Genomic DNA, 17,440 nt, shown 5'->3' on the forward strand with positions numbered 1-17,440 from the left:
CATTTATCATGAAACCTCATCCACGGGCGGGATGAGGTTACATGAAGGTTTTTAAAGTTTAATAAAAATTTTGAATAAAACTCATTGACATGTCCCAGCTCCTGTGACACCGTCACACGAGGGGACATGTCTTAAAATTTTTTTTTTCTTCTTTATAGAAATTTTCAAATCTCTAACTGATCTCCCTGAGGCAGCTCTGTGCCTCAGGGAGGTTTCTCCACTCTTTCGTGCAACCTGCCCCAACTCAGCCTACCCCACCCCGCCCGCACAGGGAGCGCACAGCGCTTCTGGGTGCATGTCATGCTGGGCGGGCCTTAATTGGCCTGCCCACATAAAATGGCGGTGATCGGCTATGCGCCCGCCCGCGCCCAACCCACCCCCCCCCGACGGGGTGAAAATTCTCCCCGACGTGTGACAAGAGTGATCGAGGGCACAAAGACAAATGCTCAAATGGGCTTATTTTATACTATCAGGCACTGTCACTGCTTTCACTGTGGAGAATTGTACCATCCGCCCCATTGTTCAGCCTCAGGTATTTTATTAATCTGAGAAATGACCATATCAGTCACAATGGTCTGCATTCCTAATATGCAGCACTCAGCTGAGACACCGCCCTGAGGAATGAGTCAGTCTAAGGTTGAAATTTCCCAGTTCCGTGGAGGCGGCTTTGGAGGCAGGGGCATGTGGAAATTCGGACAGCGGTACATGGGGATAGCTCACTGACACTGACCCGCTTATGTGCGAATTTCCCAGTCGTGAACTGGGACCAAAATTGGCAGCCCGCTCCACAAAGGCAGGCAGCTAATTAGGGCAATTAAAGCCCCACTTGGGGGCCATTTTCCAAAGGTGGACAGCAGTTCCTCACCATCAATGTGGCCTCCCAATGATTGTGAGGCCTGGTAGTTCCTTGGAAGCTGGGTGGGTGGGGGGGGGAGGGTCGGGGGGGGGGAGCGGGGGTGGAATCATTGGTGCCAGAAGTTCCATACTCCAATCAAGGGGCTGAAAGGATGGAAAGGCCGCAGTCACAGCCAAAACCAATCCTTGGAGGGGGTTCCTCCTCCACCCCGATGGCCCTACCAGCTATCGGCCTCTTCGTTCTCAAATGTGGGGAAGGCATCTGAGAGTCCCTCCATTTTGAGATGTTCTCGTGTTTGCCTTTCTGCCTCAGCAGTGCCCATCTCTCCTCGCCTGCTGTCTTTAATAGGATGGTGAACACGGCCTCTTAATTGGTCGCCTCCCATAGAGCCAAGCCAGCAGATGTGCTGCCAGCAAGCAGGGGCTTGGGGCACACATATAGTCCTGACCTCAGAGTCATGGCCCGACCAGGAAAATTCCAGCCTGACAGTCTATCACATGCTCCTGTGAAACATGCAGAATGGTAGAGGGATAACAGAATTATAACTACTCTGTGGACCGGGGAATGGATAGCGCTGGGGGCCCTCGTGGGGAACAGTGTTATAAATACAAATTGGATTTTTAAACTATCAAGGTTGCAATGCTGTAAATTGTTATTTAAGGAAGTTGATTCGAACCACAGAAGGTCAGCAGCATGGAAATAGGCCATTTGGCCCATCACGTTTGTCCCAGATCTTTGCTGGAGCACCCCAAAACCAATCCCTCTGCCTTATAGAGCCACAACAGTATACAGCACAGGAAACAGGTCACTCAATCTATCAGGCAAACCAACTCCAGTTTCTTCACATAGTTTAGTAAGTCTGGTCTTCTTTCTGTTGTCAACATCTGATGAACGACTCTGAGTTGCAGGCCTCTCTGTCTACTGCTGCGGGGACAGTAAGGGTTCATGATTGTTGATAAATGAAAGAACTGACATGAGGTGAGATTCTGTGGCTGTTTCCCAGAAATGGAGCCGCTAACATTTTCTGGCACTGACAACTTTGCAATATTTCTTCAGCCCAAATAGAGATATTTGTATCAGGATCAGGAAAAGACATTTTTGACTGCCTCATCCTCATCAAAATAAATAAAAGCTGATCCATAGCAGAAGCAATGGCTGCCTGAAGGTTAATATCTGTAGAGAGAGGTGACAGCCAAAACTGAAGGCTGAAATGTGCGACTATAACAAGTATCTGAGCTGGCCAAGGCCAGAGCCAAGCAGCCCGTACTTTTTTGTCGGAAGCCAATGAAATTTGCGTTGGCTTGAGGGCCAAATGGTCTCTTAAGCAAAATTCCTTTCCAGTTAGGAGTCATAGCCACTGTGCCAGTGGGCTTCACGCCAATCTCTTTGACACCTCTTGCTCTGCTGAAGAGCTAAACCCACGGCCAAGTGAGATGACAACATGATAACCGATTATGTTTGTCATAGAGATGTCTGTTACGGTTTAAAATGGTAACCATTCCAAGTGAAAGGGAAGCCCACAGGAAGCCAAAGACTAAATGTCACTGGCTCAAAACTAGTTCTATAAGTTAATTTTGGGGACAGGGAGCTGTTAACTCTACCTCCTGTTGGGCTGCTCGTTCTCTGCCACAGAAAATGGTGCCAGGAATATTTTGCAATCCAGCCCCAGGTAGCCCATAAAGAAAATCATAAAATGAATAAAGAGTAAGAAACAACAGCAAACAAAATGAACAGATGCCACACACTTTAATAATAAATTAGTATTCATCCACAGTTACTAGAGACCATATTGATTAGCAATCACATAATCCAGTTTGGCGCAGTTTCCTTATAATAAATAACAAGTAAATTGGGAGTAAACCTTTGTGCATATGGTACAATACTTTAGTTTGACGCATTAGATTTTTCGGTGCTCAATTTTTAATATTCCAACTTTCTGTTGCAAATAAAGCTTTGGACTGAATATACAGATTTTTTTCCCCCCCACAGGGTATTTACTACTGTGTATTCTACTTAAAGTTCACAAACAAAATAATACCAAATCCTTAACTAGAATTAATGGGATATATGATAATGCTTGGCGTATATTTTGGTAATTACTGTTTTCATCTTAAAGCTTAATTTGTCAGTCAACCTGGTTTGAGAAATAAATCATCACCTTGCAAATAACAATAATTTTTAACAACTAGAGACTGGAGTCCAAGTATAACAAAATATCATTCTCTTCCACACAGTTCAATCTCGCATAATACTCTCTTCAGAATAAAAATACTACACGAGGTGTATTTGTGGGTCGGTGCAAGTGTAGAATTTGGAAGAATTTTTGTTTTGTTTTTGACTGTGGTTTGGATTTTTGTGGGAGTCACTGCTTTAATATTTTGATTAGGCTGGTTACTAAATCAATTGTTACTTCACTTCCAGACGGAGCACCAGGACATCATTTTCCAAGACCCCAAGCAATTAGCATGGGTCTCACACGTTGGGCTTATCGGAAAATCAGGAACGCATTCCCGGTTGTCTACTAAATCCAGTGAAGGGGCATCTTGGAAAATTTATCCCATGGAATCTAATTTTCCTCTCTGCACTATGGGTGCAACAGCATTTGTGAAGAGGCAAACTCTTTGCATTCCTTAACTACATGGATAGGCTGCCCGCTGACTTTGTGGTCTCGCTTCCCTTCGCTGATGGAGATAAGAAGATGTTACCTTGGCTCCATTGGCATATTTTTCACTATGTTTTGGCCAGGTTTTAAGTAAGCTAAGATTGGTGGAATGAAATTGTTCTGGACAATGTCAGCAAATGAATGCTTGACACATTTTTACGAAACTTCCTTTCTGTTATTTTACTGGAGGTGTGACCCAATGTGTTGAATTGTCCGTTAAAATGGCAGACAGAGGGATTACATCTGAACAAGTCAAACATCTGTATACAGAGGCTGCTTTTACAACACATAGGAAAGATGGAGGCTGATTTTCCATTGGGCCACAGATCAGGTGAGCAATGCCCAGGGTGTCCTCCCCACCTGCTCAATGAGCAGGCGGGATGTCCAATCAATTCGGACAGGCAGCGTGTCAATTGTGGGTTCATTGGAAACCTGGCGAGTCCTGGTGGAGCCAAGCCAGCAGCATTAAATAAGGGGCTGGAGAGCTACCACGAAGTGGGGTGGTGGTTTGGATGGTCTGGCTGTGGGGTGAGGAGGAGTATTCCTTAATACTCATGAGTTTGCCTGGAGCAATTTTCAAATGGCTTGCCATCGGTTCCTTGAAGGACTGCTGGTTAGGCTGTGCTACATCCAGTGCGAGCCAACCTTTGCAAACGCTAAAATTTCATCAGGGTCCTATCCAGGTCATAGGACCCCAATTTGAATAGATTAATAAAGCTCCCTCTTGTTCCAAGTCAGAAGGCTAGCTGCCTAAATTGAAAAATGCATCAAGGGGGGGCTTAGGCAACATGCCAGCAGAGAGTATTTTTCACGGTTTCATCTTGCTATGTAATGCAGTAGTGAAGTGAAAATACCTGGTGTTAGTGTAGCTGACTCTAATGTAAAACAGCCGGGACTCACTGAGATCGGTGGTCCAGTTTTAGTGAAGCTTCACACAGCTATTCGACCAGTTTTTTCAACCCAAAGTTCCTGTCGGTGAGTGGGTTAAAAAAAGATTGCCATCCCCAGGTTATTATTTTGTTCAGTTTTTGGGCAACAACCTTGAAGAAGAGGAAAAATATCCCACCCTTCACTTGGAAAGAATGAAAAGGTTGATAGCTCTTAAAATTCCTTGGCAGTGGCTTTATATCGAGAAGTAAGGGCAAATGGCTGTGCGAGCATCCTCAATGGGAAAGTCTCTTAACAACAAGTGAACATCGGACTTTCATATTAAGTGTGAAAAATATCCAATCTCTATTTACTCAGAGTAAATTAAACAGTGTTTCTCCTCAGATTGCTCCATTTGCCAGTTGTGGCAAGGAGTAGGCATGGGCATTAGGTGCTGCTCTTTGCTTTATACTGGAGGGCTTTCTGCTCCAAGTAGTGAAAGAAAGAATATAGGGCCCACAGGTGAACATTCCTAAATGTCAGCCTCTCTCTTCATTAAATAATTTACAGCATTTTAAGATCCTGAATCATGGGCTGCATTGTACAAATATTTTAACAGGTTAAAGAAGTGACATTCAGCACTAAAAGGTTTTTAAATTGAGGTCAAGGGGACACGACGTACAGGACCAAGGTGGAAAAGAACAGGGGAGAAGATGAGGTAAATAATTGAATAAGTGATCAAGGGCTTGTTATTTAAAAGCCTTTAAACTGAGATGTCGGAGCTTGGTGATGACCCGCCCCAACTAAGGTCTGTTGTAAAGCAATGAGTTCGGTCAGCCTGGAGTTGTTTTTAAGCGGCTGTGAAGTATTAATCAATCCTCAGGTAAATTGCTGAGGCTCCAGAATTGGAACAAGTTGGAAAGCACGCCTGGATTCTTTTTGCAAAGGGCAAAACTAATCTCAGTAACTCTGAATGCATTTTGTTCATTATCTACTAATAATACAGTCTCTTTTGGCCAGGTTGCCAATATATCAGGTGGGCCTGCACCCTGTGAGGCAGCAGCGTCTGCAGGATATTGAGAAAGCTCGGAGTCGGAGAGAGAAATCTCTCAGCTGTGTTGCTAAGGCTGCTCAATAAATATTGCATCCCTAGTTCACTGCCAATCTTTACTGAGAGTGGCTGGATTTCGAATCAACCGACCTCCTTTATTGCACGTTCAGTATTACAGTAAGATCCTGTCAGCGTTCTGTTACCCAAAGACACTGCACCTAAGTACCGCTTACATTAGACGCAGTCGATTCGAAAGCAATAGATACACACAGACACCACCAAAAATGTAAACATGAACATGCTAACTTATATAGAAAGTTTTGCAGTTTTCCAACAAAATAATGCGTGTAGGACTAAAAGGGGGGGAAGTAACTGACACACCGAGAAGTCACACTGAAACTTGAACGAAAATTATGCTGAAAATAAATTAGAATGGTAATGATTTTTACATACAGTATGCAAAGAATTTGTGAGATGACAGACTGATGGCTTCAGAACAGTTTCATGCCGATGGCATGCAGCCGGTGAGAGGATAACTGTGATGTGATGGAAGCCGTTCAGGTAAGGGCAGGCGCACTTTCAGGATCCAAATCCCTCAGCTGGAGGGGCTCATTACTTACTCCTGTCTCATATATGGGATTGTCAAATGCTGATTCCACGGTGATGTGGTTGTAGGGGTGAGGACCGGCCAGTGGCAGCCTTAATGTGGACTTTCCCTGGTACCTGGGAAGAGAAATGAAGTACAAGAGGCCATCTCAGCTGAGTCAAATCACTTCGTGGAGAGAGAACATTGCAAGTCAGACAGAGGCTACAAAAATGTTGTTGTCACAGAAATTGAATGTTGATGGACCCTTACACTACAATAGCAACACCATGAATGTGGTAAAACATCCCAGGCCCTTCACAGGAGTGTCAACAAATAAAATCTGACACTGAGCCAGAGAAGGAGGTATTAGGACAGATGAGCAAAAGTTTGGTTGAAGAGGTAAGTTTGAAGGAGTGTTTTTAAGGATGAGAGAGAGAGAGAAAGAGAAGTGGAGGGATTCAGGGAGGATATTCCAAAGCCCATGGACCAGGCAGCTGAAGGCACAGCCACCAATGGTGGAGCAATTAAAATCAAGCAAGCACAAATGGCCAGAGTTAAAGGAGCAGAGGAATCTCAGAAGGTTGGAGGGTTGGAGGAGATTATAGAGGTGGAAAGGTACGAGGTCATGGAGGGGTTTGAAAAAAAGGATGAGAATTTTAAAATCAAAGCACTGTCAGACAGGGAACTAACACTCTACGGGTCAGTGAACACAGGAGAGATGAATAGGACATGATACAGGGTAGGAAATGGGCAGCAGAGTTTGGATAAGTACAAGTTTATGAGGGTGCAATGTCAGAGGTGGGCCGGGAGAGCTTTGAAAAAAAATCACATCTGGAGGCACCATGCGGAAAGGATGCAGGTTTTAACAGCAGAGCAGTGGAGGCTGGACAGAAACAATAAGCGCTGACAAGGAATTCAGTTCTACCTGAGCTTACCAGTATTTGAGATCTTGTTTATAAACTGTGCTGTTGATAAACAGCAAGGAGGAGATGAGTCGCACAGAGCAGAAAGGTTCCAGGTTTGATCACTGGTTTGGACTGAGCTTATTGATCTAAGGCACGGCAGTGGTACGGGTCCTATAATTGGCTTTGGTGCTCCTGTGTTAGTTTGGGGAAAATTAGATATGTTTTCCATCCCTGATCGTTAATTGCTGCTGGAATCGTGCTTGGCTGGATTCAAACGAGGGTGCAAATGAAGTCAAGGCGGAAGGTGTATTTTTAAAGTTCCACCCTTAGCTGACTGAGAGCTGGTTTGAAAGGTGAGATTTCCAGTTACTCAGGAGACTGAGCAGAATTTGAGGTGATTACATTATCAGAACAACCATATCAAATATTGACATTTTGTTGAGGAGGGCTTTCTAATGATGAAATTCCCGATGAGACAACTCGCTGAACAGAAAATTAGGTGGGCTTCCTATGGGCTTGTGCCTTACCCTTCCTCTTCCCCCTTGACTTCCCTGTCTTCGTTACATTTAGGTGATCTAATATACTCTGGCGCAGGGTTAAGAAAACGCATCCAATGCCTGACAGGCAGGAGTAAAGAAAATGAACACCAGATTGTTTAAAATGGCAACTTTTCAATTTTTAGCCTAAAGCACGTTAGTGATGAATATTCTCCCAATTTGCTCTGATTTACTTCTTTGAAAATTTGAGGCCAATTTTAAAGCAGTTTAACTTAAAGGTAAAAGCAAAATACTGCGGATGCTGGAAATCTGAAATAAAAACAGAAAATGCTGGAAAAACTCAGTAGGTCTAACAGCAGCTGTGGAGAGAGGAACAGAGCTAACGTTTTGAGTCCGTATGACCCTTCTTCATACGGACTTCTTACCTCAGGGATGGGACAGAAGGAGGGTCATACAGACTCAAAACGTTAATTCTGTTCCTCTCTCCACAGATGCTGCCAGACCTGCTGAGTTTTTCCAGCATTTTCTGTTTTTCTTTCGGTTTAACTTAAACCTACTCAAATCAAGGGACAGGGGAGGCAGTGGTAATGCTACTGGACTCATAATCCACAGGCCCAGGCTAATATCCTTGGGGACCACAGGCTCAAATCCCCACCAGGGCAGCCGGTGAAATTTAAATTCAATCGATTAATAAAAATCTGGAATTGAAAGCTTCAGTAACAGTGACCACGGGGAGAACTTTCTCCCTGTTGGGCGGGCGGTTCAGGAGCGGGTGCGAGTGCCGCCATTTTGCGTGGGCGGACCAATTAAGGCCCCGCCCAGCGTGATGCGCACCCGGAAGTGCTTAGTGCTACCTGTGCGGGCGGGATGAGGAGGGAGAGTAGGGGCCTGCGCTCTTTTGCACATGTGCGCGAAAGAGCGCAGAAATCTCCGAGGCACAGAGCTGCCTCGGGGAGATTAATTAGATTTGGAAAACTTGAAAAAAAAATTAAAAAAAATTGTTCAGGCATGTCTCCTCATGTGACAATGACACATGAGCTGGGACGTGTCAATGAATTTTGCTAAAAATTTTTTTATTACATTTATAAACCCTTCACGAAACCTCATCCCGCCCGTGGATGAGGTTCCATGAAAAATGCGAAGGCCGCCTGGGCTCTTCGCCTGCCCCCCCACCCACCCCGCCGACCTTAAGGTTGGACAGGCAGCTCAGTTAATTATTTCAATTGGTATTTAATTGGCCTTAATAGGCCTCTGACAGTTCGGCGCGCCGGCTGAACTGAAGATCGGAATGATATGTGGTGACGTCGGGACACACGCCCGACATCACCGAGCGTCATTTTACGCATCAGCGAGCAGGGCCCCGCCCCCGCACGCCGACCAGGAAATTCAGGCCCATGAAACTATCACTGATTGTCATCAAAACACATCCAGTTCACAATGCCCCTTAGGGAAGCAAATCTGCCACCCTCACCTGGTGTGGCCTACACATGACACCCGACCCACAGCAATGTGGCTGACTCTAACTGCCCCCTGAAAGGGCTTAGCGAGTCACTCAGCTCAAGGGCAATTAGGGATGGGCCACAAATGCTGGCCTTGCCAGTGATGCCTACATTCCGTGAAAAGAGTAAAAAAGCCCCAACAGCTGTTGGCTTTTTATGTCTGTGAAGTGCTTTCCAAAGTTCAGGTGAGATTGGTCATTTTCATGCCTGATTGTACCATGAAATAGTAGAACGTGGGCTCCTGTCCACAGTTCTCTGCGCAGTGAGCTTCTTATCCCAGGGGTGGGGCAGCACAGAACCTCAGGGCTTGTCGACAAAGAGAGAGAGAATCGCCCTGGATGGCCATCGCACCCATTTTTGTGTCTGGTTCCAGGGTGTCAAGAACAGGGGCCCAGGAGTGGGACGTAACCCCCGATCATCTAACTGGGAACACAGGCAAGTTCAAAATTGGAGACCATTGTGAACCAAAGCTGAGCTGCGTGTGCAGCTTGGAAACAATCTCATTCCTTCCTCCTCCTGCACAATTAAGGCCCTCAACCCAAGGTGTCAGATTTGAATTCAACCTCTAATTATGGTGGTTCAGCTTGGGTCGATAACATTACCTCTGCATTAAAAATAAAAAAATGCTGGAAAAACCCAGCATGTCTGGGAGCATCTGTGGAGAGAGAAACGGAATTAACGCTACCAGTCCGTCTGACTCTCCTTTAGAGCTCTGCAGACGAGTCACATGGACTCGAAACGTTAACTAAACGTTTCTCTCTCCACAGATGCCGCCAGACATGCTGGGTTTTTCCAGAGTTTTCGGCTTTTATTTCGGGTTTCCAGCATCCGCAGCATTTTGCTGTTATCTCCGCATTTTGGAGTAGAGTTTCTTCTAGGTAGTGCAGGCCAGTGCAAATCGCCCAAAAAAAAAAGCCAAACCAGTGTGAATGATTGAGGAATTTCCAACTTAAGTTAGATTTAGCGCAAATCAAATTTCCACCGTCTTCGGTGCCGTTTCAAGCAGAATTGCACTAGAAGCCGGCCCCACCCACACCCCTAGACTGAATTAATCACCATGGCGAGTTCTGCAAGTTATGCCTGTTCACAGCCCTTCGAAGAGGTTTTCCAAATGAAGTCTTTTTTGAGGCTCACGGGCATTGGCAGGCGACGTTTTAAAAGGTTTTAAATATTAAAACGTATTTAATTTTCCAAGATGCAGACCAGCATAAAACGAGTTCAGTGTAGTTTTTTTAAAGTGGTTTTCAGCTTTCTAAAATCAGATTACTTGCAGTTGGTGGATTGGACACTCTTATTAAAAATACTTCTTTGTGAAAAACCTTTTTTCAGCCGTGTTAATAAAACTGTGCCAGGTCACGACTCTTAAGTACATCAAGGAACACTTTTAAACGCAAGGGGGAAAAAATGGAGCAATTACCGCCCTAAATGACTGCCTAATTTCACTGATTCAGGGAAGAGTTTTAATGTTTGCGATTATGCAAATGAGTTTGAGCGGAAACTTTTAGCAAAGCCAAAATTACGGTTCAAGTCACACAACTTTGGGTGTAATTCCCACACAGATTGCTGATCTTGTCCAAAATGGCAGCCCTACCCCATGATGTGTAATCCTTGAAATGTGTCAGATGAATGTTGTTCATTAAACTACCGGTGTCACAATCAAGGATAAAGTGATCTTCATTAAGGGTAAGGAGGTCCTCCTGCTGAAATGAGACCTGACAGATAATGCGGCTTGTTAAGTCATATTTTAGGTGAAAGTATCCCAATAATAATAATTGGAAGGATGTAACCTACTAAATCCTTCATGAGGTCAGGAGATATTTATCAGATTTCTGATCTTTGCCTTTGCCTGTCTGCTCGCAAAATATTTTGTCACAACATAAAAAATGTTTAATGAGCTTTGCAATAAGAAAAAAGATGCAACTTCAGAAGTTGTCTCCAATGGTGCTTTAGGCAGGCTTTCAGCCTTCACTTGTTAATATCCTTAATATTCTATTTTTGCTTTCGTGCAAGTGTATCACCAATCTGCCACGGAAACTGAATATCCTGTGTTACTAAGTTCAGCTCCTGCTGTTAACTTTGCACTTTCTGTAGCTACTTACTTGGTGACGTAGAAATAGATCCCGCCAATGAGAAGGGCTACGATAATCACCGGAATAAACACCGCGATAGCAATATTACTCCCCTGCATCTGCTTCAGAGAGGCTGCGGGCTTGGCCACTGCAAGAGAAGCAGGTATCTTACACACATGAAATCAAACACATTTTCTGATGGAAACATGGACCATTCACATTGTCAGGTGTACGTTCATAAATAGCTGTCCACTAAGCTCACTCCCCCCGCTTTTCTTGTTTGAAGCTTTTCTATTTGAAATGAAAAGAAAAGACTTGCATTTATGTAGCACTCCTGATGACCACCAAACATCGCAAAGCACTTTACAGTAAATGAAGTACTTTTTGAAATGTAGGAAACACAAAAGCTAATTTGCACACAGCAAACACCCACAAATGGCATTATGATAATCTTGTTTTGTAATGTTGTTTGAGGGAAGATATTAGCCAGGGCACCAGGGATAACTCCCATGCTCTTCTTCGAAATAGTGCCATGGAATCCGTTACATCCACCTGCACAGGCAGAGGGCCTAGTTTAAGATCCCATCCAAAGGGATGCGCCTCACGAGAGTGCAGCACTCCCTCAGCACTGGACTGGAGCGTCAGCCTTGATTTTTGTGCTCAAGCCCTGAGAGGTGGTCTTGAACCCAGAACCATGTGACTTAGAGACAAGAGTGTTAGCAAGTGAGTCATGGCTGACACCTCACGCATCTACTGTCTTTGTAAAAGCTATTATGGATTCAGCTTTCTGTTTGAACTGTTCCTCATGTTATTCACTATCCTCAGTGGAAAATAAATTCTCCTAACCTCTTGCCTTTGTTCTTTTGGCCATCCAGTTACCAACTCACCGACCGGCAGAAATATTTTTTCTGATTTATTTTAGCAAAAAATTCATAATTTTGAACACCTCTATTAGTTCTCCTCCTAACCTTTGCTCTAATGAAAGTAACCTCATTTTTCTAGTATCGCCTTATAAGTAAAGCCTAGTATCATCTTTGTGAATGTTCTTCCATTGCCTTGATATTCTTCTACAGTAAGGCATCTGAAACTTGGGGCTTGATTTTTAGGCCCTGTTGTGCTGGGATCAGAGGCAGGCGGGTGCTAAAAGTAGTGCTGGTGGCCTGCATGGCAATCCCCCAGCTCCATCCTGCCTCCCGGCCATTTTTAATGAGGCAGGATGGGGTTGGGCAGCAGGGTTGCCTGCTGTTATACAGATTAAGGGCATTAATAGCTACTTAAGATCAATGAAAGGAAGGTGACTGGGATTTTCCTACTTTTGTAATTGGTAATAGCATTTTGAATTCACCTTTTCCATTCCCTCAACTATTTTCTATGTCTCTATGAGACCACCTCACAGATGTCACCTTTCCAGGCTAAAAAAAACCTAAGTTTTTCCTGACTTTCCTCAGTCCTTTGATGGTAGTGTCAAGCTCAACAAGTGGTCTCACTCTTGCCTCTGCGTCAGAAGTGTGCGTGCTCATACTCCAGGATGTGAACACATAATCTAGGTTGACACTTCTGAGGGGGTACTACGATGTCGGAGGCACCATCAGTTGGAAGGGGAGTTAAAATGAGGACCTCTCAGATGGATGTAAAAATTTCATGGCGTTATTCAAAGGAGAGCAGGAGAGTTCTGTGTGGCCAACATCAATCTCTCACGTAACCCCACCAAAGAAATACACTGACCATTTATCTCATTGCTTTTTGGGCCCTTGATGTGCACAAATTGGTTGCTGCATTCCTGTACCACAGTCACTACACGTCAAAGCAAAAAATAATTAAGTAGCTGAAATGTGCTTTGGGACACCCCGAGAATGAGAAAGTTGCTATATAAATGCAAGCCCCTCCTTCAGCCATCAGCCTGATGGCTCTTCTCTGCACGGTCTCCAGATGAAGTGTCTCAATATCTCTCTTGCAATCTGTCTCATCTGTAACTCTCAGCATTTTAAATGCTTTAGACAACTCCTCATCAATACCTCTCTTTGCCCCGATGAAAACAAGTTAATTTCCACAACTCTTTGCTGATAACTGGGAGCCCCAAATCCTGTGGCATCATCTCTGAGGCTTAGCTTGGAATCCTCTCCAATATAAGAAGGCCTGATTTCAAACCTCCACTCTGCCTGGTAGGGATAATACAAGGGGGAGGCAGGGTGTGCGCTGTGTTCCTGCTGCGTTCCCACAGCAACCTCCCCCACCCCCCACTACCCCCCACCCCCACTCCCACAACTTATCCACCTTAACTTGCTGAATTAAGGTACAGGAAGGCTGCCTGGACCAGAGCAGCAGGGCTTAATTTATGTCCTGTTATTTTGTTTAGTCAGTCTGGGTGGGCTAGTTTCTCCTTGAATTGTGAACGGTGTTCTCCTGGGTGATACATTCTCCTCGGACTCTGCTTCACTCAGTTCCACAGTCCCCAGGCTTGCTTAAATTAGATCTGTTCACTGTATGCATGTTTTCGATTTCCTATTCCAAGATGCAGCATCTTGCATTTATCTCCATTAAATCCTTAAAGCACTTCTCATTACTCAATAAAGCCAGGTCAGAGCCTCCAATGCTTTATATTTTGTGAATGAATTCAATAATTTGTTGATCTTGTGAACTACATGCAGCAATACTTGCCACCAGGAAACATTTTTGGCATGGATTAATAAGTAAATCGACTTTAGTTTATATAAACCATAAACTGCCAGCGCTACAGTACACTACTGGCAATTACACATTCCCTAGAGCTTCTAGACCAATAAAAGGAACATGGGTTAGACGGTCCACAGCCCATCTTGATTTAATGTGCTTGTTTGCTGATGTTAAATAATCCACTGCTTTCTCATTGAAATCCTGTTAGAAATGGTTCTCCCGAATCTGGTGCACCATCTTCTTAACGGGAATAGCCGGTAAGGGGTCATTTCCTGAACCATGTTCCCTCTGCAGCTTCATCTGCATGAAGCAAAGATCAGGAATGTGGGTCCATGCTCCCGAAGATTTTCCATCTGTTTAATTTCAATGGATGAAAATTGAGAGGCGGAATTCCCAAACGTTTCCCAGCAGATGAAGTTCCACGTCAGGATTGTGCATTCTTAATATTATCAGCCAAAAGTGGTGACCTGGTCTAACCATCTAGAGGATTTACATATTAAAGACAGGGCTTGCATTCTGAGACTTTCTGAAGTCAGATATATTTTGTCCCCTACATTACCTTCAAAATCTACAATTATGGAGAGAGACATACATATGAGCATAAATAATGCAGTGAGGGCTGGGCTAGGAATCTCATACTCTTGAAACGATTCAAGATTTCAATTAAGCTTATTTCAGTAACAGTATACATTCAGAAATGTTCAGTGGGCCTGTCCGGATTTCTAATTCCACTTTATAAATTATGGCTGATCCTTCCAGAAAATTATCTTTATGATCTAGATGACAAAAGATTGGCGTAATTTGAAGATCCAGAACTCCAAAGTATTGACGAAGAATTCCTTTATTGGCAGAGACGGGGAGTCCAAATGTCGGGCCATGTCAGAGTCTGAATGTACCACACTTGATTCAGCACTACATTCTGCATTGGAAAGCCTGTGTATTTCAGCAGCAGAAGAAATATCACCGCATTGTGACCCTACACATGTCAAACCTTAAAACCCAAGACCCAAACTTGCTTGTGCTCCACTAAAACATTTACTGATGGAAAATAAATTAATGCCTTTTTGTGGAGGTATTTCTTTCAGAAGCAGTATCCAATGAATTTAAGTTGCTCTTGGAACGTGGGGGGGCACTGTGAAAGCTGTGCTTATTACTCATCCTTGAGGGCATTAAAGGTCAACCATATTCTCTTACCTTCAAGTCTACGTTCATTGAAGTACTTGTCATAAGTAACTGAAATGAAAACCAGATAGATGGCATTTTAAGTAGTGTCAGCAGAACCAAGGTTTTAAGTTACTGAATAATTCAAATTCCATCCTTGTTACATCAGACTCTGGGATTCTTACAGGGTCTTAGGCATTGAAACCTGCAATTTTGTCCATGGGCAGAACTTTCAGGTCGGAGTGCGGGTGCGCGCCCAACCGGCTCGAGCGTAAAATAGCGCGTGATGACCTCGGGCGAGCGTCCCGATATCATCAACCGTCCACGCGACATTTCGGTCGGCGTGCGCGCACAAAAGTCAGAAGCGCCCCCGCCGACAACTAGGAGGGTAAGTAAAGCCCATTAAAGTTGTAATGATCCCTGATTTTTCATGGTTCGGCCAACCTCACGGGTTGGCGGACGGGCGAATCGGCCAGGCGGCCTTTGCATTTTTCATGAAACCTCATCCAAGGGCGGGATGAGGTTTCCATTATTAAACTAAAAAAATCTATGGACAGCATTTTTATAACGTGTATGTTCAGGTGACTGTGATGCTTGGACGTTATTGTTCTGATTTTAAAATCTTTATTTCACGCTTTTGGGGCAGGATTTTCCCCTTCGTCGGGCGGGTGGGGTAGGCGGGCAAGGGAGTGGCCACCAAATGGACCCACCGCCCGCAATCGGGCCCCGACATCGATTTCACGCTGGTGGGCCAATTAACGGCCGGCCAGCGTGAATTGCGCGCCGAGAACCTCAGCGCTGCTGGAATGGGGGGGTGGGCGTAGCGCGAGTGCTAAAGTCTGCGCGTGCGCGGGGTGAGGTGGGGGAGTGCGTACCGAAAGCTCCCCGAAGGCACAGGGCTGCCTCAGGGAACCGAAGAATTTTACGATGAAAAATAAAGATTTTAAAAATAAGGGAAACGTGTTCCCCACCCGTGAACAGGAACGTATTAAAAATTATGTTTAACATCTTATTTTCGTTACTGTTGGAAACCTCGTCCTGCCCGAGGGTGAGGATTCCTAAAAAATGCAAAGGCCGCCTGGCCTATTCGCCCACCCGCCAACCTTAAGGTTGGACGGGCAGTGAGAAATACAAATCAATTACTAGTTTAATGGGCCTCTTAATTGTCGGAGGGCACGCTACCGACTCTTGTACGCGCCCGCTGACCGAAATATCGTGCGAGTGTGCGATGACATCATCGCGCACTATTTTACGCCCGATTGGGTCAGGCGCATGCTGCCCGCAGGACGTAACATGCGGTTCTTGAAGTCTTCAGCTCCCTGCGGCAGTTCTGAGGAGAGCTCATCCACATGCAACGCTTACATCAGTGCCTGGCCTCCTCCCGCTCCCCCATCTCAGCGCGCGCTGCACACTGGGTGGCCATTAATTGGCCAGCCAGCGTGAAATCGCGGTCAGGGGCCCGATCGCGGTCAGCGGTCCATTCCCCGGCCTCTCCTGGACCCGCCGATCGCGCCGACCTGAAAATTCTGCCCCATGTGCAATTAGACTCCTTGGCATCTAAGAACTGACTAAGCCCAAAGCTGTTTTTTTTTTAACATGGATTATAGGGGTGTTGTTTAAAGGATATTTAAAGGTTATATTTTTCATTCATCTGTCGACAAGGCATTAAAGCAAATGCTTCTTTGGTGGTCTGGTGGTATAACCTTGAGCAAAAGGACACAACATCTCGCCCACCCTCTCGTCATAGAAAGCTGTCAGTCACACTTGGGTCATCAAAGGAATTGGCCCATTTATAGGCAAGTGTGGCAAGTGCTAAATTGGACCCTGAATGATCAGGAATCACTACTGGCAATAGTCTTACAAAGGAGGGTGGAATAAAACATTCGCAGAGAACACATGCATGATAGGCAAAGATCGAGAATACGGTCAATCTAATAGCAAACCCATTCTAAGTGAATAAAATGTTCTTAACATATTTGACAAAGCAGCTTTTTCCCATGAAACCAATGAGGCTCACCTAAAAAAAGCAAAACTTCATGGGTTTCTCTCTATCAGGCACGGCAAATATTACCTTTGCAGAATGGAGGTGGGCTGCTCCACTCTGAGGGGTGTCCTGGAATGCACTTGATGCTGGCTTCCCCTATTAGCTCATAGCCATCATAACAGGCAAACCTCAAGGCCTCCCCTGCTTGGTACAACCTCTTCTCTGTGGTCAGGTAACCATTGTCAGGCACCCCAGGGTTGTGACAAGGCTCAAACACCTCCGCTACAAAAATTAACACAAGAGATATTTTCAATTGCAGTAAAATTAAAAGCAAATAGATTTCAGTACATTTCCTTTGATAGAGTTGCACATGTCTTGTAACATATGTTATTTAAGAACCAACCTAATAGCATGTAATAAAGAGACAGCAATAAAAATGGTGTCATTAACTATTCTGACGGGTGTGCGAATTCTCATTCGTAGTGATGCAGCCACCCTGCTCAATCTCCAAGCATGGGTTAGAATGAACTGGGGTTGGAGGCATCTCTCCATTTCATTTACATATCTCCAGTTTAGAGAACCGCTGCAAGGCATAATGGGGAAAAAAAAAACTGCTAAAGGGGTAAAAAG

The 17,440-nt window shown here is 44.7% G+C and overlaps 1 protein-coding gene across 2 annotated transcripts in view; it reads right to left on the reverse strand.

The window, feature by feature from the left end:
* Positions 1-2,587: 2,587 nt before the first annotated feature.
* Positions 2,588-17,440, reverse strand: part of sez6b (seizure related 6 homolog b) — an 871,087-nt gene continuing 856,234 nt past the window's right edge. For both annotated transcript variants that reach the window (XM_078547969.1, XM_078547968.1), the window contains 4 exons: positions 16,898-17,092; positions 14,860-14,898; positions 11,023-11,140; positions 2,588-6,159 (listed from right to left, as the gene is read on the reverse strand). In XM_078547969.1, coding sequence (XP_078404095.1) covers positions 5,994-6,159; positions 11,023-11,140; positions 14,860-14,898; positions 16,898-17,092 — 518 coding nt within the window. In that variant the 3' untranslated portion in view covers positions 2,588-5,993. The remainder of the gene's footprint in view (positions 6,160-11,022; positions 11,141-14,859; positions 14,899-16,897; positions 17,093-17,440) is intronic.

The sequence above is a fragment of the Cetorhinus maximus genome, chromosome 9 (assembly GCF_964194155.1).
Source record: "Cetorhinus maximus chromosome 9, sCetMax3.hap1.1, whole genome shotgun sequence".
Taxonomy (NCBI): Eukaryota; Metazoa; Chordata; class Chondrichthyes; order Lamniformes; family Cetorhinidae; genus Cetorhinus; species Cetorhinus maximus.